The 27,686-nt window shown below is 35.8% G+C and overlaps 2 protein-coding genes across 9 annotated transcripts in view; one reads left to right on the top strand and one right to left on the bottom strand.

Annotated features, from left to right (window-relative positions):
* The window catches only part of LOC123673763 (tyrosine-protein kinase Abl), an 87,990-nt gene extending 75,544 nt beyond the window's left edge, over positions 1-12,446 (top strand). For 2 of the 8 annotated variants that reach the window (XM_045608434.1, XM_045608430.1), the window contains 5 exons: positions 1,021-1,124; positions 2,464-2,702; positions 4,045-4,447; positions 6,463-6,888; positions 9,087-12,446. In XM_045608434.1, the coding sequence (XP_045464390.1) occupies positions 1,021-1,124; positions 2,464-2,702; positions 4,045-4,447; positions 6,463-6,888; positions 9,087-10,405 (2,491 nt within the window). In that variant the 3' untranslated portion in view covers positions 10,406-12,446. Of the gene's footprint in view, positions 1-1,002; positions 1,125-2,463; positions 2,703-4,044; positions 4,448-6,462; positions 6,889-9,086 lie in introns of all 8 variants that reach the window. The other 6 variants (XM_045608435.1, XM_045608431.1, XM_045608433.1 and 3 more) reach the window with 4 other exon arrangements.
* A 119-nt stretch (positions 12,447-12,565) lies between these two features.
* LOC123673764 (basic proline-rich protein-like) lies at positions 12,566-23,549 on the bottom strand. Its single transcript, XM_045608436.1, has 4 exons — positions 23,360-23,549; positions 22,992-23,057; positions 22,171-22,935; positions 12,566-13,070 (listed from the first exon to the last, which is right to left on the bottom strand). Exons 1-4 carry the CDS (start codon positions 23,366-23,368, stop codon positions 12,603-12,605), a joined length of 1,308 nt encoding a protein of 435 aa, XP_045464392.1. The 5' UTR covers positions 23,369-23,549; the 3' UTR covers positions 12,566-12,602.
* Between the last annotated feature and the right edge of the window lie 4,137 nt (positions 23,550-27,686).

Raw genomic sequence — 27,686 nt, forward strand, 5'->3', positions numbered from 1 at the left:
ACTTTATAACTTATTTTTTATGTTCTTTCGGGAAGGTTTTGAACGAAACAAGACACATCAAATGGAAGAAAAATTCAGAATTCCACCGAATCTTATGTGAAAGAAGAGACATAAACCATTTTCAAAATACTGGAATGCTGATAAGTGATTTGATACTTGGTATTTCCACCCCTTGCGTTAATTACAGCTCGGCAACAACGGTTCATACTCAAAATGAGTGATCTTAAAATGTTCTGATCTAATTCTTCCCAGATTTCTCTAAGTTGGATTCCTAAGTCATTAAGAGTAGCTGGATGATTTTCTGAACTTCTCAGCCTTCTATTGAGGTTGTCCCAAACCTTCTCCATCGGATTGAGATCTGGACTTCTTGCTGGCCATTCCATTCGAGAGAAATCAACCTCTTCAAGGTACTCCTGAAAGATGCGCGCACGATGGGGTCTGGCATTATCGTCCATAAAAATGAAATTTTCACCAATGTATGGGGCAAATGGCACTACATGCTCTTCAAGAATGTTCCTTATATACCTATCAGCATTCATAGCTCCATTATCAATGACCACTAGGTCTGGGCGAGCAGTCAAAGATATTCCACCCCATACCATAATCGATCCTCCCCCGAAACCAGTAGTATTCAGGAAATTGCACTGAGCATATCTTTCATGTGGACGTCTGTATACAAGGGAACGTCAATCACAATGGTAGAGGCATAATCTAGACTCATCTGTGAAGAGAACTCTTTTCCAATCAGCCTCTTCCCAATGGATATGCTCTCTCGCAAAATCCAAACGCGCCCTTCGATGGGCTGGGGTAAGAGCTGGGCCTCTTGCCGCAACACGAGGCCTTAAATCATGTTCTCTTCGTATTGCAAAATAAAAATCCACACTAGACGCGAATGTATGACTGTTGATAGATGTGAGTGGTAGAGTCAATTGTAGGATTGTGTTAGTCCCCGTTTACCCATTCTAGAACAAAGTGTGACGCCTTTCTATGCCTCATTTGCAGCTTGCTATCTTCTTGCAGTTCATTCCGCGACAGCACCGTCGAGGATCATGCAGGACAGATCGAGGCTACAGGAGACGAAGGAACCTGTGATTTAAATGGTATATTTAAAAAGAGATATAAAGGTATCATATTTTTTTTTGTTTCGAGTTTTCCGCATGAGATGTCATTGACTACTAACTGGTATGTGGAAAACTTCTAACATCCGACTTAACCATTTTCTGGAAGGGTTTTTATTCTGATAACTATAGCTCCAGATTAAGGAAGTACGCAGACTACAGGCTTCAAATCAAGCTTCAAAATTCTTTGTCGATCATAAAGTTGAAAAGGCGGTTCGAATCTCTTCCAACTGATTGATCTGCTAACTTTCTGCAGATAATGCTTAACATGCTTAATTTCATAATTTTCTGTTGCATAATTTTTAAGAATTATTCCATTCACTTTTAAGTAAAGAACTCACTTTTAAGTAAAGAACTTCACTTTTAAGTAAAGACTCCTGGATATCTACATCCACCGAGGACTAAAGTGGAATATACAAGCCCTAGGCTTAAATTAAAAAGAAGAAGAAGACTTTTAAGTAAATTTTTCTATAAATTCTACAAATAGCTTTGGAAGTTCCAGATTATGGTCAGACTAGTTTTCATTATTCAATGAGGATACCCAAGATATCGAAGATAATAGACCAATAAAACATTTCAATTAAGAGAATTTATATCCTGCTAATTGATTCAATAATGAATAAAATCTTATTCAGGTGATATATCTACAACCTACAAGTAACTATCAATAAAAATCGTTTGATTGGGTATCGACCAGTGTAAACAGATCAGTGTGCGTAGATGTATACCGATCTGATCAAACTATAGACGACCGATAGTTTAGACTGTAGTATGCGGCCTTCCTCAATAATACTTACAATATCACTTGAGCCTCATCAGGTTATTCCCAATGTTGAGATTAATAACTTAATTTAGATTAATAACCTAATTTAGATTATTGAAACAAAACATTCAAGTACTCAAACACTTATTCATTCTTACAAACTAATCAACTTGATCAAAACTACATGGTTATTTGAAGAACAAAAACATTTTCGATTTAATCAAAGCATTTAATCTGACATTGGTATACAACATACTACACACAGTTGTTTAAAGGAATCATTCATACAACTTAAACCATCTCATTTGAAGAATTCACCATCCATCACTTATCGAAAGGCATTAACAAGAAGTACACTAGAATTAAAATAATTAATATTGAAAAATCAGTGAAACATGCATGATCCTAATGTTGAAAAATCGTCATATATTAATTCACATATATTGGACTCAAATTATATTAAAAAATTTGGTCTCCTATTAACCTTTATATTTTGTTGATTTCTTTATTTTTATATAGTAAGTTGCCTTTGTTATACCACTGCAAACATTTGTTGGATGATGATTATTTACCTTTATGCAGGTATAACCAAAGATCTTCAGAACCTGACAGCTAGTGCTAAAGGAGATAGTGAGAGTGACTTGCAAGACCAAACACCTGATACCGATGACTCTGGTGCTCATTCCTATCCAGATATATCGATGGTCAGTACTTTGGGCGGCGGCGCTATTACAGGCTCTTTCAAAAGAGCGCCTATGATGGGAAATAGGGCGGTAGGACAACGAACTGGAAAAAAGACGAAGTCTAAAGAAACCCCTCCTGTAAGTCAACTTCACTAGTCATCTCATCAATCACTAACTCAGACAAAGAGCAATTCTCAGAATTAAAAAAAGTATTGATTGTAAAGTTAGTGATATTCTTATTCGTTTATTTTTTCTTTACAAAACCTCAAATCAACCTTTGAACCGTTATTTTATAAATAATTAACTAGATTACATGCCATGACAATATAGAATTATGTTATACTTTCAACATGTTGTTGTTATCATTTATTTGAAACGATTTCCTGGAGAAAACGAAAAAACTTTCAAAAAATAAATGCACAATGGAAAACCAAATTATACTAACTGACAAAGAAACTCAACACCCAGAAGAAGCTGTATAAATTTAAAATTTTTTTTTTATAAAACATAGATAGTGAAGCAAGGAGTAAATGTTTTAAATTTGGAAAAAAAAATAATGGAGATTTTTTCATGTAACAATTTTTGTTACTTGAATATTGTAGTCGTTTTTTGTAAGTTTTTCAAATTTCACAACAAACCAGCAGTTCTAGGAGATCCAAAGTCGATGTATAGTTGTTGCTAAAATGCCTAGAGCACGTGTACGCGGAATTTATTCAAATTAATTTGAAAGAGGTCGAATTATTGGTCTACGGAAGGCAGGGTTGTCATTTCGAGAAATCGCTAACCATACGAACAGAAAGCCAACAACTATTATGAGATGTTGTCACGCGTGGTTTGATAATGCCCAGAATCGAAGCAGAGTAGGCACCGGACGTCGAAGGGGCACAAATGAAGTTCAAGATCGACGTCTAAGACTTATGGATATTAGAGACCGATTTGCGACAAATCGATCTTTGGCTGATGAGTGGTTAGGAGAACAAGACCATCCTGTAACTGTCCGAATGGTTCACCGCCGGATAAGATTTTCAAGAAATAGTGGAGCCATATATTCTCCCTTCCCTTAACCGGCTCGAGAATCCAATATTTCAGCAAGATAATGCCCAACCTCATGCTGCCAGAGTTGGTTTAAACTTTTTCAAAGCGACCCATGTGAATCTTTTGCCATAGACGCCCAGATCCCCTGATCTTTCGCCAATAGAGCATGTTTGGGACATCATAGGTTGAAGGCTTGGAAATTTAGAAATTTATTAAAAAAAAGTTGTAAACCCTTCGTTTTTTTCCTACAAATTGCAATCATTTTACGGATTACCATTGCTGTATTATATGGTTTACCAAAAAAAAAATTAAATTGAATAGCTCCTTCTGGGTGTTGCAGTTTCTTTGTCAGTTAGTATATTTTGTGCTCTATGTATTCCCTTATAAGTACATCTAACAACAATATTGATTATAAGAAACATTGCATCAATAGGTTATATTTCAGGTGCATGTAGCTGCTCTGGAGGTACAAAATGTTAGAAAAGCTATTAGTCGATATGGAACCCTGCCCAAAGGAGCTAGAATAGGCGCTTATTTAGAGTCGTTACGACAAAGCGGCATGTCTAACAATGAAGAATCTCAAACAAATAATCCAACGAATACCTGTGCAACAGAACACGAAACAACTCCCAAAAGTCTTTCACCTAAAACTACCTTAAGAAATCAACCTCAAATGATAAGAAGCAACTCATCTAGTGGAGTCACTTCTTTTCATGCTCCGCATCCACCTAGTTCTCCAACTTCTGGAAAATTGTCAAGAAATAGGAACCTGAACCGAAATAACACCACAGGAGATGTGAGGAATAGTTTGCGAACATTCAGGAGCTCGCAGGATAATAACTTTAGAGGTGAGTGCAGTGAGGTTATAGCAATTGATTTCAATCATATCATAATGAAAATTGTGCAGTTTATCGTTAATTTTTTTTTTTTTTTATACGCATCTCTCGGGAAAAGACTGAGCTTATAACGCCCTTTCAAGCGCCCCGAGATGAATTTAGAAGAAATCGGTTTGTGCATGTCTTAAACTGCTGTAAGTTGTAACCAAGGGGGAATACATCTTGAGGTAGGGTATTCCATCCCAAGTACAATACTGCTTCTAATAAAGGGGGTTTTCAAAAATGAATCTTTTTCAAATAAGTTGAAGAACTTATTTAATTGAAATATAACCTTTTTACAAACCTATCCCATGTATTATATTCATCAGAACCTCATCTACAATCTGATGTAAATTTAGAAAACCTGAAAGTAATATGCTGTGTTTGGTATTCGAAAATTTAAATATTCTTTTGTAAGTTTTATTTAGAAAATTTTTCCTGAAATACACTGCGCAAAAAAATTAACGCACATTCTGAAAATCTCTATTTTAATGAAAGTTAACTCTACATTGACTTTATAACTTATTTTTTATGTTCTCTCGGGAAGGTTTTGAACGAAACAAGACACATTAAATGGAAGAAAAATTCAGGATTTCACCGAATGTAAAAGAAGAGAAAGGAACAATTTTCAAAATACTGGAATGCTGATAAGTGATTTAATACTTGGTATTTCCACCCCTTGCGTTAATTACAGCTCGGCAACGACGGTTCATACTCCAAATGAGGGATCGTAAAATGTTCTGATCTAATCTTTCCCAGATTTCTCTGAGTTGGATTCCTAAGTCATTAAGAGTAGCTGGATGATTTTCTGAACTTCTCAGCCTTCTATTGAGGTTGTCCCAAACCTGCTCAATCGGATTGAGATCTGGACTTCTTGCTGGCCATTCCATTCGAGAGACTTCAACCTCTTCAAGGTACTCCTGAACGATGCGCGCACGATGGGGTCTGGCATTATCGTCCATAAAAATGAAATTTTCACCAATGTATGGGGCAAATGGCACTACATGCTCTTCAAGAATGTTCCTTATATACCTATTAGCATTCATAGCTCCATTATCAACGACCACTAGGTCTGTGCGAGCAGTCAAAGATATTCCACCTCATACCCTAATCGATCCTCCTTCGAAACCAGTAGTATTCAGGAAATTGCACTCAGCATATCTTTCATGTGGACGTCTGTATACAAGGGAACGTCGATCATAATGGTAGAGGCAGAATCTAGACTTATCTGTGAAGAGAACTCTTTCCCAATCAGCCTCTTCCCAATAGATATGCTCTCTCGCAAAATCCAAACGCGCCCTTCGATGGGCTGGGGTAAGAGCTGGGCCTCTTGCCGCGACACGAGGCCTTAAATCATATTCTCTGAGGCGATTTCTTATTGTCTGAGTGCTAATTTGCACCCCATGAGTTTGCTCAAGCTGATTTTGAAGGAGGCGAGCGGTTGCAAACCGTTGTCTCAACGAAGAAACTCTGAAGTAACGTTCTTGAATGGCAGTTGTTACCCGTGGTCTACCTTGTCCTGGTCTTCGGACATTCATACCTGTCTCCCTGAAACATTCTGGACACACTTGTATGGGAAACTATAAACCTTTCTGCAATTCTTGTGTATGTCCACCCTTCTTCTCGCAAAACTACCGCTTGGGCACATTCCTCTTGGGTCAAATTGCGTGTTTCGCGTTGCATAGCGATCGAGTGTAGAAAATCAAACGAAAGAAAATCTATTGATCACTAGAATTGATCGAGAACAACTGATTTCAGAATAGAGCCAATACATTCAAAATCTGATAATCTCATCTTTTTTTATTCCTGCTGAGAAAAAACATATGTATTGAAGAAAAACGTTGAAAGTGTATAACATATGCATGCATAATTCTGATAAAAATAATAATCATTGATAACACCTTTAGTTGTAGAATAAATTTGAGATTTCTATAATGTGCGTTAATTTTTTTGCGCAGTGTATTTACAATTCTGTTGTTTTTTTTCAGGTGGCAGTCCTTCAAGATCTATTCAACCAACATTAGCCGATCTTGAATTTCCACCTCCACCTACCGATTTACCACCTCCTCCTGAAGAATTCGATGGCACGGTAGATGTAGATTTCACAACTACTGTCATGACTTCTTCAATTGAAATGAAGAAGAAAATCATTCCCATATCACCACTGACCACTAAAAAAATCAATAGAACCATAGACAAAACCGAACCTTCTTCCTTTATCAATAATTCTCAAGCTACAGGCAGTAGTAGGTTTGGCATAAGTTTGAAGAGAAGAGATAGGGAGAATAGTGGGCAGCGTTCTAGTCTTAACAGTCCTAGCCAAGAAGTTAGAAGTCCCCTGGGTGAGGCAGCCCCGAGTTTCCCTTCTCTCAACTCACCTATGGAATCTTTGCCACCTAGTTTTCCGGAAAAAGGTTGGTTGGTATTTTTTTCTTACTATTATTATTATTAGGAATGTTAACAAGTTAAGACATTGTTTTTTAAGACTTTTTTTTTAATTAAATTGTCACTGGAAACAATCACAAAAGACTTCTGTTCTATCTTCCTTGTTTCTAAGTTTTGGAAATTCTCTGCTTTCAATACTGAATGTATCGAACTTCAACTTTCATTTTTAGCGTTTGATGAAATTCTTGAAGGCCATTTGAATTTCTACTGAATGATGATACTTTTTTGTATAAGTGGATAGTTATGAAATGATTATGAATGTGATGAGTAATGTTGGTTTTTTTCGTAGTTTTTTTGGAATTGTAGATGAAAATACATTTAATTTAGTAGCATCTACATATTCACATCTACTCATTATCAGTTTAGTATTGAATTTTCTTCAGTTATTTTTTAATCATGTGTCGATCTATCGAAAGTATGGCACTATTTCTTAACCGTTATTGAATGTACTGTAGAACTCGAATGCGCATGTTTTCAATAAAATCGGTTCAACGTAAATGTCATTTAACATTTTCAGACTATCGCCCATAAACCATTAGTTGAGATTCTGTGTTCAATATCTTTATCCATTGTAAAAATAGATAATATATAGATATTATAGAATATTATAGATAACTCTTGAGATGATCAAAGATGAACAAACTCCACTTAAATATAGAGGATAGTGTCATTTCAGTGGTAAAAACAATTTCAATAAACTCTTCAACCAGGCTTTCTAATTGATCAACACTTCAATGATATAATAATAACAAAGACCTTTAAATAAAGCCAGCCACAAAAGCTCAATATAAAATATAATGTATATTAGTAAACTAACTGAAAGAGGAACTGCAACACCCAGAAGGAGGTGTTCGAAATCTAAATTTATTTTGGTAAAACATATACAGTATAGCAAGGAGTAAATTATTGAAATTTGGAGAAAAAAACGAAGGGTTTACAGTTATTTGCATGTGCAATAGCACCCCAAACTATAACGCCTACTGTCCGGTGTACATGACGCTCAATATCAAACTGAGGTTCACGTCTTTCTCCCCGATATCGTCTAACCCTTCTTCGGTCATCATGTACACCCAAGGAGAATCGAGATTCATCAGAAAAGATGACCTGATGCCATTCCACATTCCAATGTTGACGTTCTCTGCAGCACTGTAATCGATGCCGGCGATGCTCAACCGTCAGAGGTAACACAAGATTAGATCGATAATGCTGTACTCCAAAAGACCTTATCCGGTGGTAAACCGTTCGGACAGTTACAGGATGGCCTTGTTCTCCTAACCACTCATCCGCCAAAGATCGAGTTATCGCAAATCGGTATCTAATGGCCATAAGTCTTAGACGTCAATCTTGAACTTCATTTGTGCCCCTTGGACGCCCAGTGCATACTCTTCTTCGATTTTCGGCATTATCAAACCACGCTTGACAACATCTCGTAACAGTAGTTGAATTTATGTTCATACAGTTGGCGATTTGTCGAAAGAACAACCCCGTCTCCCGTAAACCCATAATTCGACCTCTTTCAAATTCACTTAGCTGGCGATAAATTCCGCACACACGTGCTCTAGGCACGTGTGCCATGGATCTCCTCGAACAGCTGGTTTGTTCTAAAATTCAAAATACTTGCAAAAAACGACTACAATATTTAAGTAAAAACAATTGTTTACATGAAAAACCTTCACAATTTTTTTCTCCAAACTCAATCATTTACTCCTTGCTATACTATCTATGTTTTACCAACAACAAAAAATCAAAATTAATCAGCTCCTTCTGGATGTTGCAGTTTTAATTGAGTTTTCAACAAAATCAGTTTCTTGTTGCCTCCTCTACTCCATGGTTCTGTTCGCCTTCCTCAATTGAAAGAATTCATGAGATACAATTTTTCTTTGTTGATTTATTTTGTGAATTTCCTATTTCCTGTTTTATAATAAAAATTCGAACTACTTTTTCGGTTGTCAAAATTCACAAGATTATGCTAGAAGAAATGAACTCAACTGTTTTGTTCGATTTTCCATAGGTTAAAATTTTAGAATTTCAAAAATTATACGAAGAGATCCTTTGATTTTTTCTAAATATTTTTCATTAGCCTTCCAAATCACGTAAGTACCTGAAAAATTGTCGTTAAACTGGACAACAGTCATGATTTGAAAGTATGATAGTTTTGTTGTTACAGCTTTGGATGGTGGAGAAGCCAAAGACAACATAGAAGACAATAAAAATTCCAAAGTATTCAAAAATAAGCTGATACTAAAAGAGATGGAATTGAAATTAGTGGCGGAAATCAAGGAAAGAGCGGATCAAAAAATAAAAAACCCTAACGAGTCTCCCCTTTTGGAACCTGTTTTGGCTGTGAGTAGCATAAGTCACGATCCTGTAGCTCAGCTTGTCTCCGAGCTCTCGCAAACTTTCAATTTAGACAAAAGAGAGGTTAGAACTGAAAAAGACGGGGAGACTTGTAAGAAGATCGCATCTAACAATGGCTCTCCAACGGCAACATCGAAGTCGACAGAAAACAATGGCCATTTTGTGCCGCAGCTCAAAAAAATCGATTGTACAAAAAAAGCCAATACCAAAGAAAATAGCGAATCCGTTAACGATTCATCCGTTATAATAGACTTCAAGTCAAGACTGAGAAAAGTGGAAACGGACAAGAAAGACGGGCAAGCTGAAAAAACCGAAAACGAAACCGAAACAGAAGTATTATCGAATAAGAGAGAGAGCACCGCTAGTTCGGATAGCGGCAATCAAAAATTAGACGAAGAAGATAAGAGAAAGAGCACGGGAAGCATAAGCAGTTTGAAAAAATTGTGGGAATCGAAGGAACCAGCCGAGAGTGGAAATGTGCAGTTGAGTCCAAAGTTGTCTGTGAAAAATAAAAGCGACGAAATAATTGACGAGAACTCACCGGTGGACACTTCGGACGAATCGATGAAAGCGGAAAAACAGAAATACGAAAAGCGGATATGGCCGCCCGGAAACAACGACGAGAAACCTACTATACCGGCCAAGCCTCCGGTAAAAACCATCAAGCCCGTCCTGAATCGTCCCAGCGGGCCGGCCATATACGCCACTCCTATTTCAACGAATTCCAACAACGGAAAACCGCCAATATCCGCCAAACCCCAGAATCTGGAGAACAAGAGTCCCGACAAAGAACCACCATCCGACAAGACCAGCAAGGAAACCATCTTGGAGATATCCCAGTCGCTAGAATCGAACCTAAACAATATCAGATCGAACACCTCGGTTTCCTCGGCGACGTGGTTGCAACTTTCCGACAAGATCGGGCTTCTTCACGGCTCCTGTATGGACTACGCGGATAACGTCGGTCCGGCCCATGCCAAATTTCAATTTCGCGAACTTCTGACCAGATTGGAAACGCAGGCGCGGCAGATCCGATCTGCCGGTTCTAGAAATTACTCTGAAAATACTCGGTATATTAATGAAGTGAACAACACCATCAAAGACGTTGTGAATGTGGTTTTTCGATAGACATTTCAACTATTTATATACATATATCTCATTTGAAAAATTATTTATTTCGATCTTTAGGACCACTTTTTTATTTTTTCTCTCCCCCTCCTATTTAGGTAAGTGATACAATCTATATCAATGTACGGAAGTAGAGAGACTTCTAGATGTGGTGGAAATGCATAGAGAATTTTTTTGTATGAATTTGATCTTCAGAATGATGATGAATGTTCTTGTGCATTCGCTGTACAGGGTGAGTTTTCGACTTGTAAATATATTTTAACAGTAGATTTTTGAGGTTATTAGAATCTTTTTATCAGCTTTCTAAATTCGATACGATAGACTATAACGTCTAGCTGTTTCGGAAGTTTAATCTTGATATTTTGTTCAGGTGTTAATAGAAGCAATTTTTTTGTCTTCAAAAATGTAATACGGTTTCTTACATAATTTTAAAAATTTCCAAACGCATTTTATTCTTGTTTTTTTCTGACAAATGCAAAAAATCGTGATATCTATTTTCTTGAATTGCATTTATATTTTTATAGCGATACAAATTAAAATCGTACATATTATCCTTTTTTAAAGAATTTCTGTTATATTCTTTATAATATTGAAAAATATGATTATAGTCATCACTAAATGAAATTTAAATTATTTGATGATTGTTGAATTCATTTAGTTTCTCTGCTATATTAATGTTATTCATACAAAAATGGAATAAATAGAAAAAAATAATTCGATATTGATTTTCAATTATATTGAAAATTTTATTGCTTTTCGATTAACACTAACTTTAAATTTCAGGCAACTCTTTCGTCAGAAAATATGAGCAAGATAAAGACTCAACTTGTATAAGATATGTATTTACAAAAATGAAAAACGAAGTTAAAATAAGAATTTTCTATGCAAAATTATAAATGAACACGCTTTAATTTTGAATTGCTTGAAAATGAATGGATACCAGTAAATCGTAAGGAACAAAATATAGTTATCCATATTATTGGTCCATTTTCATATGCAATATTTCTATTCCAGAAAATATACTTTCAGTGAAGTGTTGACTACTGAAATAAGATTAAAAATCAAAATAATTGTTTTGTGAATTCATTCATACATGAAAAATTCTCAATAATTTCACATTACCTAAGATTTCAATACTCTACTGTTAAAAAATATAGAAATAACGATTTATCAGACTGCAAAATTATATTCAACTTACACATTTTACTGCCTAAAACCAATAATTTATCATTAAGAAGAAATTCTTGATAAAATTTTTTGGAAAGAATTCCAATAAAAGTGATTTTTTAACTAGTGGAGTATCAGGAGTAGTGCCTGCATTAATTTTTTTGAAGGAAATTATGTTAGATTCTTCGATGTTCCCTCTTTCTCTTTTACTTCTAAGGAGATGGATAAAAAAATCCTAATATTTCGTTTTTGTATATATGAAGAAGTTGCCATATAGTTGATAGCAGAAAAAATAGAATCTTTTATAAATAATTGATAAAATTCAATTTAATCTGAATCTAAATTTTGTGTTACAACTTGAAGAAATTCCATTGAATGAAATTTATAAGGAGTAATTTTTTTATCCATATCGAAAAGAAGATGACAATTTTTCATGTGGTTCATATTGAATTGCTTGAAGAATTGGATAGGTAAATAACAAATTATGCTTTGATTATTCACTGAACTGTGATACCCATATTTTATTTTAAGCATTTACATGCTCAATAATTGATTATTACTTTTATTATAATGAGTATGATTAATGTTTCCCTAATTTGTTTTATTATTAAGTGTATATGTTTTGTTATAGACTATCTTATTTTATACATTGTTGCAAGCACTAAATCTTCAATCGATCATCATTAGGTCAAGTACGGACTGAATTTCATAGACTCGTTCCAACGAAGAATTCCTTTTGATTTTAAATTATGGTACACAGTAATCTCAATACTTAGTAAGTTTGCATATTATGCTAGTCTTATTTTTGTAATAATATATTGTTTATATCTAGTAGGTGTCCAGTAAGTATGAATAAAAAATTATAAAGATTTTATTTGATTGTATTGTGAATTTCCCCCTGAATTAACATTTTCCATTATGTAAAGGAGATTATTATCATTGGACTAATATGGAAAAATTAAATGATCCATGAAAATAATCATGTGGACAAAATATTCCTCAAGTTTTTTATTTTAAATAATATAGAACATTAAGTTGTAGTCTTTATGATTTCCTTTTTGTCTTCTGCATTCTTCGATAATTCTGAATGTTCCAATGCATAGTTTGGAGTTTGTGTTGTAGAAAGGATGGTTTTAGTTGGGTCAACATTTGCAGAACCATCCAAGTTGATGTATCCTTCTGGCGTTTCTCTTTTCTGTTGTGGGTGTTGACCTGGAGGGTAAGAGTTGGGATTTGAAGCTCCACCTAGTTTGGGGTCATTTGTTGGTTCTCTATCTTTTTTTGGGAGTTGGTCTGGTACTTTAGAGCTAGGATTTGAAAGACCAACCAGTTTGGAATCTTCTTTTGATGTTTCTCTCTTCTCTTGTGGGTGTTGTCCTGCTGGATAAGATTTAGAGTTTGAAGCTTTATCTAGTTTGGGTGTTTCTCCCGTCTGTTGTGAGTGTTGGCCTGGTGGGTAAGAGTTAGGGTTTGAGGGTCCACCTAGTTTGATATCTTCTTTGGGTATTTCTCTCTTCTGTTGTGGGTGTGAGTTGAGATTTGGGGATCCTACTAGTTTGGAGTCTTCTTTGGGCTTGGTAAGATGAGAGGTAGGAATGCTTTCAGTACTAATAAGCTGATGATTTAAATTAGGATTAACATTTTCTCCTAATTTACTTTCAGTATTGCGCTGTACAAAAGAAAAAAGTCAATGAATTAATAACAATACAAAAGGCGATATTAAGTGTTTCTTTGAGACTGAAATGTCCACATTAGAAAAGGAACTGAAGACAGATACAATTCAACAATTAAAATTAATCATTAAAATAGGAAAAACTGTAGAGCATCAAGGAAAGTCTTTACCTCACAATGGGTGCTAGAAGGCTTGAAAGAAATATTGTTCTGTAATAAATATTACCGATACCATTAAAATATTTGGCTGCTTTCCTTACCTCATGGACCACTGCCGAGAAACTCAAAGCAACCAACAGTGTGAACACTAAAAGCACATTTGTTATCTGAAAAAAAAAGAATAACAGCTCTCTTGAAATTATTTCAGAAAAATATAATTTAAGGTTGTTAAAAACATGTAAGGAGTTTAGGTTTGATATCGGAATATCGTGTATACAAGACAAAATAAGCAGAAAACTTCAATTCTTACCATTCCCATGTTTATTTCACAGAACCGAAACTTATTCTGATATTGACAACAATATTCACGTATTTATAGGCTCAAGTGATCAATCCATTAACGCTTTTTGTATTCGATATTCACAAATATTTTAGGTAAATATGGAGTCACAATAATCGTACCTGAGAGGTCATATAGGAAAATTTCCAATTAATAAATGACCGTGATACATTTGTTAATAGTTCACTTTAGTTTAGATGGTAGCCCTTCGAAAATTATTTTTCAGTCAGTTGACCTAAAGTTTCTATCAACATTGAATAATTTTTTTCACATTTGATAACCTCGAATCAAGGAAAAGCTTCATAAAGGTGTCCGTGAAGTTAGCACCCACTTTTTCGAAAATGAAGAATTTTTTTTTTGCGTTCGTTAGTAACTCGTTAGTAACTATTTGTAACACAAAAATTTTCGTTTGTACCTCAACGATACTGGTAGAAAACATCGCATTCCGCAAGGGTGCCAACTTCACGGGCACCCACTCTTTGATTTTTCTCGGAAAAAAATATTCAGTTAGGAAGTCCATCGTTAGTAACTATTTGTAACACAAAAATTTTCGTTTGTAACCTAACCTATAATGGAAAAATTACACCCCCAAAATGCGAAGTTGGCACCCACTTTTTCGAAAATGATGATTTTTACTTTTGCATTCGTTAGTAACTCGTTAGTAACTATTTGTAACACAAAAATTTTCGTTTGTACCTCAAGAAAACTGGTAGAAAAAAATTGTTATCCACAAGAGTTTCAACTTCACGGACACCCACTTTTAGATTTTTCTCGGAAAAAAATATTCAGTTAAGAAGTCCATCGTTAGTAACTATTTATAACATAAAAATTTTCGTTTGTAACCTAACCTATGATGGAAAAATGTCACCCCCAAAATGCGAAGTTAGCAACCACTTTTTCGAAAATGATGAATTTTTTTTTGCATTCGTTAGTAACTCGTTAGTAACTATTTGTAACACAAAAATTTTCGTTTGTAACCTAACCTATGGTGAAAAAATGACACCCTCAAAATGCGAAGTTAGCACCCACTTTTTCGAAAATGATGAATTTTTTTTTGCATTCGTTAGTAACTCGTTAGTAACTATTTGTAACACCAAAATTTCCGTTTGTACCTCAAGAAAACTGGTAGAAAAAAATTGTTATCCACAAGAGTTCCAACTTCACGGACACCCACTTTTAGATTTTTCTCGGAAAAAAATATTCAGTTAAGAAGTCCATAGTTAGTAACTATTTATAACACAAAAATTTTCGTTTGTAACCTAACCTATGATGGAAAAATGACACCCCCAAAATGCGAAGTTAGCACTCACTTTTTCGAAAATGATGATTTTTTTTTGCATTGATGCTGAGAAAAATGTATACGAGACTAATATTGTAAGTATTACTGCTGAAAGCCCTCCTAATGAGAATGATAGTTATGCATTATCTGCTGATTCATGCCAAGGTGCTGAGATAGATGAGGAAGACGTAGAAGAAGCTCTTATCGTAGAAAACTGGAAAGGACTAGGGAACCCAAAAAAGAAAAAAACAAGATCATCATTTTACGCTGCGCCTTGTCCAGAAATTTTAGTTCTCGAAGACCATAGAAGGATGGAGCTTCCACTTATAAAAAACGGGAATATTGTCAATAAGACGACAACAACAAAAGTATCTGATGGGGTCTCCATTCTTCTAGGAAATACTTGTCCATTTGATACAATTTTGCAATGTATTTTATCAGCTTATTGTGATAGTATTGGTTTTCAACAAAAAATCAATGGGAATAAGGAAGATGTGAAAATATTCAACCTACTCAGTACAGTAGCTACCAAAGGGGCAGGCAGTCAGTTTCGTAAAGAAAGAGCTGTTTTTCTTAATGAAATCTACAAACAACAAAAACTAGCGATCAATAGTAAAATTTTAAGAGTAGACTGTCAAGATAATGTAATATCTGCTCTTCAGAAAACTGGACAGGGATTGAATAGTCTTACAGAAATACATAAATGCATGAAGTGCTCTTACGAAAAGAGGATTTCAAGGATTTACAAAACCATTCAAATCACGGATTATAGCAATGAAAACTTTGAGTCTACGTTTCTGAGATCGCTGCAAGGACAGTTCAAATGCCAGATGTGTTCAAATAAGGTGATAGTGGAAACTATATTCAGCACTCATTTGTTTATAGACACTAGTGAAGCTGAAAATATTAATATTGAAAAACTCCCTGTGACTTTGAAATGCGGTGGACAACAGTTGATATTAAGAGGTTTGGTTGCTTACCAGAAGTCTCTTACCAGACAAAGTCTAGGACACTACATTTCCATCTGTCGAAGAAATGATGGAGCTCTAGAATTGTACGATGATATGGCCAAAAAAGTAAAGATTGTAGAAAAAACATTAGAGCTTAACATCCACTTACTACTGTATAGTATTTAAATGAAATTTTGAATTAACTATGTTGAAGTTCATTTCAATAAATAATTTTATAATACATTTGAGACTACTGCATTAATGAAATCTACCTCACAAAAAACAGTGACAGATTTATCACGTATAGGGAAATTCATCTATTTCATTATTCAGTATACAATATCGGAAACTCAAAAGTGCACCTCTCTTGGAGCGATTCTCTCATAGGTTAGGTTACAAATGAAAATTTTGGTGTTACAAACATGTACTAACGATTTACTAACGAATGCAAAAAAAAAAACTCATCATTTTCGAAAAAGTGAGTGCTAACTTCGCATTTTGGGGGTGTCATTTTTCCATCATAGGTTAGGTTACAAACGAAAATTTTTGTGTTATAAATAGTTACTAACTATGGACTTCTTAACTGAATATTTTTTTCCGAGAAAAATCTAAAAGTGGGTGTCCGTGAAGTTGGAACTCTTGTGGATAACAATTTTTTTCTACCAGTTTTCTTGAGGTACAAACGGAAATTTTGGTGTTACAAATAGTTACTAACGAGTTACTAACGAATGCAAAAAAAATTCATCATTTTCGAAAAAGTGGGTGCTAACTTCGCATTTTGAGGGTGTCATTTTTTCACCATAGGTTAGGTTACAAACGAAAATTTTTGTGTTACAAATAGTTACTAACGAGTTACTAACGAATGCAAAAAAAAAATTCATCATTTTCGAAAAAGTGGGTGCTAACTTCGCATTTTGGGGGTGACATTTTTCCATCATAGGTTAGGTTACAAACGAAAATTTTTATGTTATAAATAGTTACTAACGATGGACTTCTTAACTGAATATTTTTTTCCGAGAAAAATCTAAAAGTGGGCGTCCGTGAAGTTGAAACTCTTGTGGATAACAATTTTTTTCTACCAGTTTTCTTGAGGTACAAACGAAAATTTTTGTGTTACAAATAGTTACTAACGAATGCAAAAGTAAAAATCATCATTTTCGAAAAAGTGGGTGCCAACTTCGCATTTTGGGGGTGTAATTTTTCCATTATAGGTTAGGTTACAAACGAAAATTTTTGTGTTACAAATAGTTACTAACGATGGACTTCCTAACTGAATATTTTTTTCCGAGAAAAATCAAAGAGTGGGTGCCCGTGAAGTTGGCACCCTTGCGGAATGCGATGTTTTCTACCAGTATCGTTGAGGTACAAACGAAAATTTTTGTGTTACAAATAGTTACTAACGAGTTACTAACGAACGCAAAAAAAAAATTCTTCATTTTCGAAAAAGTGGGTGCTAACTTCACGGACACTTCATAAAGACATTGAAAAACTTAAAATATCAAAATTCAACGGCCAATATGAAGCCCTGCGTTGTCTTGCTGAAATTGATTGTGGAACGTCATCGATATACAGGGTGATTTACCGTGATGGCTCATTAAAACGTTCTTGGAAAACTTTCATAATTTTGTACTGAGAATATGCATATTTGGGTTTGAGACAATGATCTTTCTCTCTAAAATATTTTCAGATCTCTACAACTTCCGGTTATACCGGAAACAGACTACTACTTTCTTATTTCAAATGGCAGACTCCTGACTCAGTATATATTATTGCATTATAAGATAGCTCATTTGATGAAAATTTCAGCTTTATGCCATACCTTGGATAACAACGCAACGGTTTATGAGTTAATTGAATTCTTATGAAAAAAATTATGGTGACGAGGACTCATATTTCTGCAGAAAATTTTTTTTTCGAAAAAACGTTTTTCATTTTGGATTCTACGAATACGTTAGTGTAATGACCAATACTAATACGTATTTTTGCGAATATGACTGTTTGCTGTTTGGACCAAAAATGTACAGGGTGTTTATCAGAAAATCATTTTCTGCAGAAATATTCAAAAAAATTAGAGTCCTAGTCGCCACCATTTTTTTTCATAAGAATCCCATTAACTCATGAACCGTTGAGTACCCAAGGTATGGCTTAAAGCTGAAATTAGCACCAAAAGAGCTATCTAATGATGCAATAATATACTGGGTGTGCCACTTGAAATAAGAAAGTAGTAGTCTGTTTCCGGTATAACCGGAAATTGTAGAGGAGTGCAAATATTTTAGGGAGAAAGATCATTGTCTCAAAACCCAATATGCAAATTTTCAGTACAAAATATGGATTAGTTCTCCATAAACGTCTAATAGGCCATCGCGGGGAATCATCCTGTATAGGTTTATGTATAATCATTAACTTAAAGGGTACACACCCTATTATTGTTACATCGTTGAGTAAACGTTAACTGAATATGAATTGTTAGCACTGAATTTTGATGGGTCAGTGAATAATGATTATTCACCGTTGGAACAACTCTGTGGTACAGTTGGTGATGGTTAGTGCTGACTTTACCATGGAGCACTAGATTTGAGTCCCAGGTAGGACATGACTGAAAAGCATGATTCGAGAGCGATTTCAAAGGCGACGTCTGAAAACATCATAAAGTACGCAGTAAGGAACGGTATAATTTTCATAACATGAATCGTAATGATTAAAGAAACTTTATGGCAATCCATCGATCTCTGCCAAAGACACCCTCTCACACCATCGTGCAGAGGTGACTCTGTTGCAACGCGGCGAACCCATAAACCGGCCTGGATCGAAGTAGAGTGTGGTGCGACGCCCTTAACGCCACCCCTCGGACAGACTGAGTCACTACACACTCACCCATCAGCACTTACGACCTACCAGAGGAGGAGGTGCGCAGGTATACTTAGGGGAAAAGAGAGCGGATACCAGATCTGCGCTAAAGGGATGCAACCACTACTCGATAGAGTGCAGGTCATAAGAAACTATAACAAACCAACTACGGCCAAGGACATGAGAAGATTTCTGGGTATGTTAAACTATTGTCGGTGTTTATACACCATTAAACACTTTGGCACCCCTCAACAATCTGCTTATTCCGAATCTTAAAGGAAATCAATGTTCACATGGACTCAAGAGGCTACCATGGCATTCGAAGAAGGAGAGAAGAGGCTAGTAGGCCCACCTCAAGGACGTCGCCTCTCTAGGTGCTTTCCAGCCAACGTCAAGAGCGCCTCGGTACAGCTCCGAAGCGCATTTGTAGTGTTCCAGTAAACAGGGCGTCGAGCCCTCGCGTTACCTTCCCCTTTCCCCTGAAGCACCCCCCGCATTTGCGGGGCTTCGAGCCCTGACAGGTGTGAGAGAGAAAGAAGACCGTTACTTCGCATAAAGTACGAGACAGCTGTAGAACGCTGGTTTGTTTACGTTGAATTTGACAGTTTCGTTTTGGCGCGTTCCACTCATAAAAAGGGCTCGAAGCTCTAGTGCGCCGAGCCCCGGGGTGACACGCACCTGTCCGGAAAGCAGCTATTGGCCGTATTACTTGAGGCTTCTGCAGCAGCTAATAGATCAAGACTGGTTACCCCTGGCTTTCTTCTTGAAGAAACTTTCAGATACGTAGACACGATACAGAGCTCTTGACCACTCGCAATCTACCTGACCATCAAGCACTTCCGGCACACGGTAGAGGCTCGAAAATTCACGATCTTTACGGATCACAAGCTGTTGACATTTGCCTTCAAGCAAAAACCCGAAAAATGTACGCCTCGCCAATTCCGCCACTTGGACTTCATCTCTCAATTCTCCACGGATATTCAGTACATACCAGGCAGGACGCCAAAACCTCCTAGCCGATGCTCTATCAAGAGTTGAAGAACTCACCTCAACGCTGAACTTTGCAGCTCTGGCCAATTCACAGAGAGTGGATAGCGACCTACAAACCTACCTCCATACGGGCACAGCATTCATCTCGAAACCATTCCGGAGGGCAGCCTTCGACACCGATAATCTCACCTCGGAGCCGATGCTACACAGTTGAAATGGTCAAGCAGTGTTTTGTGTGGCCTTGCATCACGTCGAGGTCACCAGTTTGGCGTATCTTTCTCGTGCCGAATTCCTCTCTAGAGAGGTGTTTCGTCCCGGGATCGCTGGTGGACTGTTCAGTTGAGCAATCCAGCGATATATGCCTAACCCCCTCTTTCACCATCACGGCGACCCCTATATACCTTCTTGGGCTGAAGTAGAGTGTGTCTCTCTGGAATTCCCCCATCAGCATTGACGACCTATCTCAAATGCGGATAGAATTAGAATAGCATCAACAATAACGCAGTAGCCTCTGACTTCATATTTGAAGACCTAAATTAAAACCACATCTGAGGTGAACTATTCTATGGATTAACGTGCTTTGTGAGATCTGAGAAGGATCATTATTATTTGAACTGGGATCGTTGTGGTTCGGTAAGCCTTCCGGGAACTGCGACCATGTAGATCTTTTGTTCTCTAACCTACTCATTCATGGAAACCCAAGGAGATCGTCAATGACTTTAATAAAAATGAGAACCTCCTTAGGGGCCTTGGCCGTTACCTCTCTGGTATCCAGGACCGGCTTACCCATATGAATGGTTCTCTCGATGGTTCTTAACTGTTCTGAGAAGGATAGCATTGGATATGAATATTGCTAGGGATATGAGTGCAATGGACATACACTTAGCAAATACAACTTATCATGGAGTTGAGTAAAATGTTCAGGATTTCACAACTCCTATACTGAACTGCTATAGCCCCAGTTCAACTTACAGTTGAGTACATCAAGCCAGCAATAAGGTATGCAGCTGATGAAAACTTGTTAACAAGATGAAAATGTGACTGTTGAACCTAGAGCAAAACACTCCAAGTAGAATATCGAAAAAAAATAATATTTCAATGACAACAGATCAAACCGAGTTGAAATTTTGCTAGTACCTATTCTATATAAAATAGAAATTTCGTGCTGATAGTGGCATCGGAATTATATAAATTTCTTGAAATTCATGTGGATTATAGAATGATAATTAGGAACGCAATGACATGGAGTCTGAAGGTTTCTAACACTAGGAATCATGCACCAAATGCGTCCTTGGAGACCAAATATACCTCAATACAGTTAAGTGATCTCTATAAGGGAGAATGGATGACGAGCGCCCAAAAGCTCCTGACTGACACCAGTGCTTTCGTTATTCTGCTCGAGTTTTCTATGGCTCAAGCACGGCTATAGTGACATGAATTTTGCAAGAAGTTTGAAATTGCTATTCTAAGCAAAATTTAAATTTCATTAAATAAGTAAGGTTAATTTTAAACGAAATAATACTTGATGAATTCCGACTCGATATTATGAAAGCCTACACAATTCTCTGTTGATGGCGAGTTTTGTTTTTTTGAAACGGGACATTGATAAAGAAGGATGATGGAAAAATAAAAGTTGGTTGTGTTTTTTTTATTACAGCACCCTGAACTACATTAACGAAAATGGTGGACCATAACCCACACATTACTTATTCAAGTGGAAATTGGTTTTTCTTGGTTATTTCTAGGGGTCCAAAGCCAAGGGCAAGACCAACAACAACCACCGCTGTCATTAGTGGCTATTCTCTTGAAATTGCTTATAGAATACAGTTCCGGATATCGTCGACCTGCATATAGGTAGGTACTGACCCCAATTTGAAACGGCCTTTGTGCTTGCAACCGATTGAATTCTTTCAGCGCTGGTATTGATTATTTATAAAAAAGAACTCAACTTTTTGTTTTCTAGTTACATATTTAATATTCATTTCCGATTACCGTTGTACAATTTCAGAAAGTGGGAAGCTATACTCAAGAAATCCACATAAAAATAACTCGTGGATTGTTCAAATCATTATCATTGTTCAACAATTATATTTATTGGACATAAAAAAATAATACATTTTTGATTTTGTTCAAATTCAACTAAATGAAATTCACATTCTCAATATTTGATTTGTACAATAATTCGGGATGTTTCACTGTATTCCTTGGTAGTGTCTGTTTATGATAGTTCTCATTGCTGAGGTGGATGTTGGCCTGGTGGGTAAGAATTGGGATTTGAGGGTCCACCTAGTTTGGGTGTTTCTCGCTTTTGTTGTGGGTGTTGGCCTGGTGGGTAAGAGTTAGGGTTTGATGGTCCACCTAGTTTGGGTGTTTCTCTCTTTTGTTGTGGATGTTGGCCTGGTGGGTAAGAGTTAGGGTTTGATGGTCCACCTAGTTTGGGTGTTTCTCTCTTTTGTTGTGGATGTTGACCTGGTGGGTAAGAGTTAGGGTTTGAAGGTCCACCTAGTTTGATATCTGCTTTGGGTGTTTCTCTCTTTTGTTGTGGGTGTTGGCCTGGTGGGTAAGAGTTAGGGTTTGAGGGTCCACCTAGTTTGATATCATCTCTGGGTGTTTCTCTCTTTTGTTGTGGGTGTTGACCTGGTGGGTAAGAGTTGGGGTTTGAGGGTCCTCCTAGTTTGATATCATCTCTAGGTGTTTCTCTCTTTTGTTGTGGGTGTTGGCCTGGTGGGTAAGAATTAGGATTTGAAGGTCCACCTAGTTTGATATCATCTTTGGGTGTTTCTCTCTTTTGTTGTGGGTGTTGGCCTGGTGGGTAAGAATTAGGGTTTGAGGGTCCTCCTAGTTTGATATCATCCTTGGGTGTTTCTCTCTTTTGTTGTGGGTGTTGGCCTGGTGGGTAAGAATTAGGGTTTGAGGGTCCTCCTAGTTTGATATCATCCTTGGGTGTTTCTCTCTTTTGTTGTGGGTGTTGGCCTGGTGGGTAAGAATTAGGGTTTGAGGGTCCTCCTAGTTTGATATCATCTTTGGGCGTTTCTCTCTTTTGTTGAGGGTGTTGGCCTGGTGGGTAGGAATTTGGGTTGCTTGGGCCACCAAGTATATGAGGTGATGCATTCTGAGTTCCTGGAAGCTGAAATCGTAATTTTAAGGTTGGTTATGAATTCGAAATTTTCTAGGACACATTACCTCTTTGATTGCTGCAGAGGAACATAAACCGGCTAGCAGCGTTGTCGCTAAAATAACATTCGTTATCTGCAAAAATCACACGAAGGTTAATCATCCAAAAATATAAATATAACAATCAGTTATTGATATTCTTATTATTGATATACAAATAAAAGGGGAGGCACAACCCAACAAAAATTAACAACAAGATTACTTGTTAATGGAAGAGTTTTTCTGTATTCAATAATGAAATTAAATCATTTGTGAGTCAGCCTAACCGAAGGTTCATAGTAAGAATCATAAGATTATTAGTAGTCCATACTTTTCAGAAGTCAATCAATGTCAGTGATAATTTGATCGAAAACAATTTAGAAATCATCTCTACTCACCAGCCCCATGTTTATCTCACTAAACCGTAACTGATTCTGAATTCTGGAACCGAATTCGCGTATTTATATATAAAAGACGAATCAATTAACGCTAGTGATATTCGATGTACACAAATGTCTTAGGTAAATATGGAATCCCAATAATTCTACTAGAAGGTCACAGTGTTAACCGTCATGTATTTTTATTTTAGTTTGCCTGAAAATTAATATTTTCGAATGAGTAATCAATAGATTTTTTGGCGTTTATCTAAGCATTATGTGTTGCTAATGCACAAGTGATTTGAGATAAGATATCGGATTATTTCAACTATTTTTTTTTCAGACTGCTAGGTAATATAGCCTAATATAGGTGAACTAAGTAATATAACTATTGCAATTCATTTAGTTTGGTTGATAGTTGAACACTGAATACTGTCTCAAACCATTACATGGAAGTTGTATTTTCTTCTTATATAACTTATGTCATTTATAGAGTCGGTATCGGTAAAAACTAAACAAAATTAAAATATTAGTACTCACATTCTGAGAAGACGGTGATTAAATATTTTCTGATAAATGTTAAGGAATATTTCATTAGAAAATTTGATTTTATATTTGAATGATCATATACGAATCAATCGAAGTGTAGTTCGTCCCAGAATGTTCGATTTCAAAAAATTTTTTAGCTAGAAATGTTGTCAATGTACGGAATTGTTATTTTATATCAACACTTAAAATCCTAACTCCATTTTGCCCATTAATGAGCTCAACTGGCCGGACAGAATCGAATTTGAGATCGGATTCGTCATCAAATATTATTCTTGAATTTTCTTTATTCTGCAGAATAAAGAAAATTCAAGAATCATATTTGATAACAAAGACCAAATATTCCAGTGTTTACATAACTGATCGGGGTTAAAATTTTTCATGTATATACAGGGTGATTCACGAAGACCGTTGGTTGGAATACTTCGGAGAAAAACTTGAAGTTTTATAGTTAAGCTTTGTTGAAAGAGTTGAATTCTTGGGAAAAACTTCAAATTCGCTCGACTTCCGGTTTCACTTGAATTGATACCGATTTTCGAAAAAAATCAGTTGAAAGCAGTAGGTAGTAGGTATGTAGTTCAATAATACATTTTTTTGACGTAGATTTCACCTGGCTAATTAAAAAATTTGTTTTCATTGGAAAAAAATTGTTCCAACGATTTTGTCATGGCTTCCTTTGACATTTAAATCGAAAAACCTTGTACATATTCAATTAAACTTTTATGTTTATTCAATCTAAGTTAAGTGTATTATTAAGGCTCAGAAAATTTATCAAAAATCTAAAAAAATCTTCCTTCCAATGTTAATAAATTTGAGATTTTTTTATGAAAATGATTAACATTGGAGGGAAGTTTTTTTCAGATTTTAGTAACCTGAATATGAATAAAAAAACTAGGTGTTACATTCAAAAAACCAGAGAATTAATTCTGAGAATTAATCTCTCAACATAACTACAGTTAACATTTCAAGTATTAATCTTGAGTTTTTCTTTGTATTCTAACCAACAGTCTTCGTGGATCGCCCTGTATAGAGTAACCATGTCAACCAAAATTTCGTGTCCATAGCGTCCTCAGAATCATAGAAATTTCAACAGAATAGAAAAAACCCAATACATTTCTCTGACATCAGATCAGACCGAGTTGAAATTATGAGTTCACCTATAGAGGTGTTCCTTAATTGAGAGTTCAAACGAAAATGAAAAAATTCCTCGGATCATTTTAAACAATAGTAATTTACGTAACAAGTCCGGAAAATAGGGTTTTTTTGGACGAATAGACAAAATTCCAGGACGAGCGTAAGCGAGTCCTGGAAGTCTGTGAGTCCAAAAAAAACATTTTCGGACGTGTTGCGTAGAATCTTTTTTCGGCAACCATGTAAAATAACACTATCGATGCTGCTTTCCATATTTTATTGTGATTGCGATAAAAAACTTGCAAATTTTTGACAACTAATTTCATATGAACTGTCAGCCCCGTTATCTCGGCTGCTATGGATTCTATGATTCTTTTCCGGCCTAGTCCGGGAAGTACGTACTTTCCGGACTAGGCCGGGAAATGCTACTTTCTCAGAGAAAAAGCGTCCGGGAAGTGAGCACTTCCCGGACGGTTGCCGAAAAAAAGTTTTTTCTCATATCACCTTCCCATCACAAGATTTTCAACTTAAATATGGCATATATATTCCAATTTGAAGTTTTCATCATGGGATATAATAATTTTCAATACAAATCTCTCTTTCCTGCAGAACTTTTCTTGTTGTTGAATCTCTGGTAGAAAAAGTCAAAAGAAACTTCGGTCCAATACTACAAATTTTGGTTTTTTATAATGTTTTCGTATCGGCTACGAAAAAATTCCAAACAAATATCTACTTTTCCTCAGGAAACTCCAAATTATTATAGAGCTCCAATTAATAAGCTGTAATGAGTAAATTAATTATATGTTTTGGTACCTATTTACACAATCTGTAGCGAATATTAATAGAGATCCGATGAACTGGTATAATCATCACAAACAAAGTAGGACAACAAAACAAGAAATTCGAATAAGAATTTTTTTTCTAAAAATCACCCAAGAAATCTCCTTTTTTCTTTTGTTATTCTACTTTAGGTACACCCCTGTATAATAAATAATAATTTCAGCCTCTTAAAAAATTTCGTGCTAACAACGTCATCAGAATCATAAAAAATTCAAGAATCGAAAAAGATGAGGAGAGCACTGACTCATCCATGCTTCAATAGCACCATAGGTGACTGTTTACATAAATATTGTATACTTTAGTGTTTTTGAAGGGTGAAGTTAGTGCATGAAAGATCGAGCGTTCACAAGTTCCTAACTTCACATAAGTCTTTTCTCATTTTTTTTTTTTGGTTTATTATTTCTGTTTATTGTATCAATCTCATATCGATGTTGGATCATCTAGAAACACAAATTGACTACTCATGAGTTCCTACAAAATTCTTCACTATCAGCCTCGGCATTTTCAGAATTATGAATTTTGAAATAATTATTCAATTCAATTAATTATTATACTGACTTTTCGTCATTTTCATGAATATTCAGAATTTTTTGATTCTGTATGTCATCAAATTTTTTAGGAATGATTTTTTCAAGATTTTATTTCTTTGTTTTCAATCTCTGAAATTAATGGATCTGGAGCTATTTATTTCATTCGATGTTTGGTTAATAATGAATCAAATTGTATTCACTTTGAATATTTCAGGTCTGAAAATAGCCGTCATATTCATCAGAATTTAGCTATGAGAAACAATAAATAATGAAACAAAAATCGTTTCACATTACATCATCACTAGAACAATTTGAATTGAAGACGGAAAAACAAGATATCTACTGCTTCAATTTCTTATTTCATTAAGAACTAATCGAGGTGGGAAACGATTTTACATAATCACAATTATTATCGCACAGGCATCAAATCACCTTGACATTGACAATAAATGCATAGCAAATTGTTCCAAAGTAAAATTAGTTACATATTTCTAATCATAATCGATTCGATGAGTATTCATTCCCTACGTTTTATCATGATTCAGTAATACCGTCATGTAGATAATAAACTTTATGTGAATATTTCGAATCGAAAAAGGTTTTCTATTTGGAATTCAATGATAACGTAAAATATTTCTTTATATGTTATTTTTTAGTGTTGTTCCAGCTGGGATTTGTCCAGATGTCTGCTGTCATTTTCGAATTTTGGGCGCATTCAGTAGACTCAACAGTTGTGGAACAGTTGTCAATATTCTATGAATTTTCTGCTGAACGCATTCTATCAGTTTCCGCTGCTACGGAGCCGTTGCCATTTTTAATAGTGAAAGTTCGGTAGCGTATAGCTCCGTTACTGATAAGTATCAGTTTGGTAACGTTAAAAATTTCGGCTGGACGGGTTGCTCCTTTCCTTGACAGCAATAGGTTCTGTGAGTTCTTCTTGAAGGTTATGTTATGATGACAGACAATTTTATGTTATGCTCCGTAGCATACTCTCTGTAGCTGCTGAACGAGCCCAGTGAGTGGGCACGTTCAGCAGTTGAGTTCAGACTCAACAGTTGTCAATATTCTATGAATTTTCTGCTGAACGCATTTAGTTCTGCTACGGACCGTATGATACGAAGCGGTCGCCATCTTTGGTAGTGAAGGGCGCATTCAGCAGGAAGATCGGTAGCGTAAGTAGCTCCGCTACTGATAGCTATCAGTTTGGTAACGATAAAGTATTCTCTGCTGGACGGGTTGCTACTATTCTTGACAGCAATAGGTTCTGTGGGTTCTTCTTGAAGGTTACAATATGATGCTTG

The sequence above is a fragment of the Harmonia axyridis genome, chromosome 2, assembly GCF_914767665.1.
Source record: "Harmonia axyridis chromosome 2, icHarAxyr1.1, whole genome shotgun sequence".
Taxonomy (NCBI): domain Eukaryota; kingdom Metazoa; phylum Arthropoda; class Insecta; order Coleoptera; family Coccinellidae; genus Harmonia; species Harmonia axyridis.

Coding starts and splice junctions, on each gene's coding strand:
- LOC123673764 (XM_045608436.1), bottom strand. Junction 22,936..22,991: donor CCTCTGCAGCAATCAAAGAG/GTAATGTGTCCT, acceptor TTACGATTTCAG/CTTCCAGGAACTCAGAATGC. Junction 13,071..22,170: donor AAAAGAGAGAAACACCCAAA/CTAGGTGGACCA, acceptor GAAATACCCAAA/GAAGATATCAAACTAGGTGG.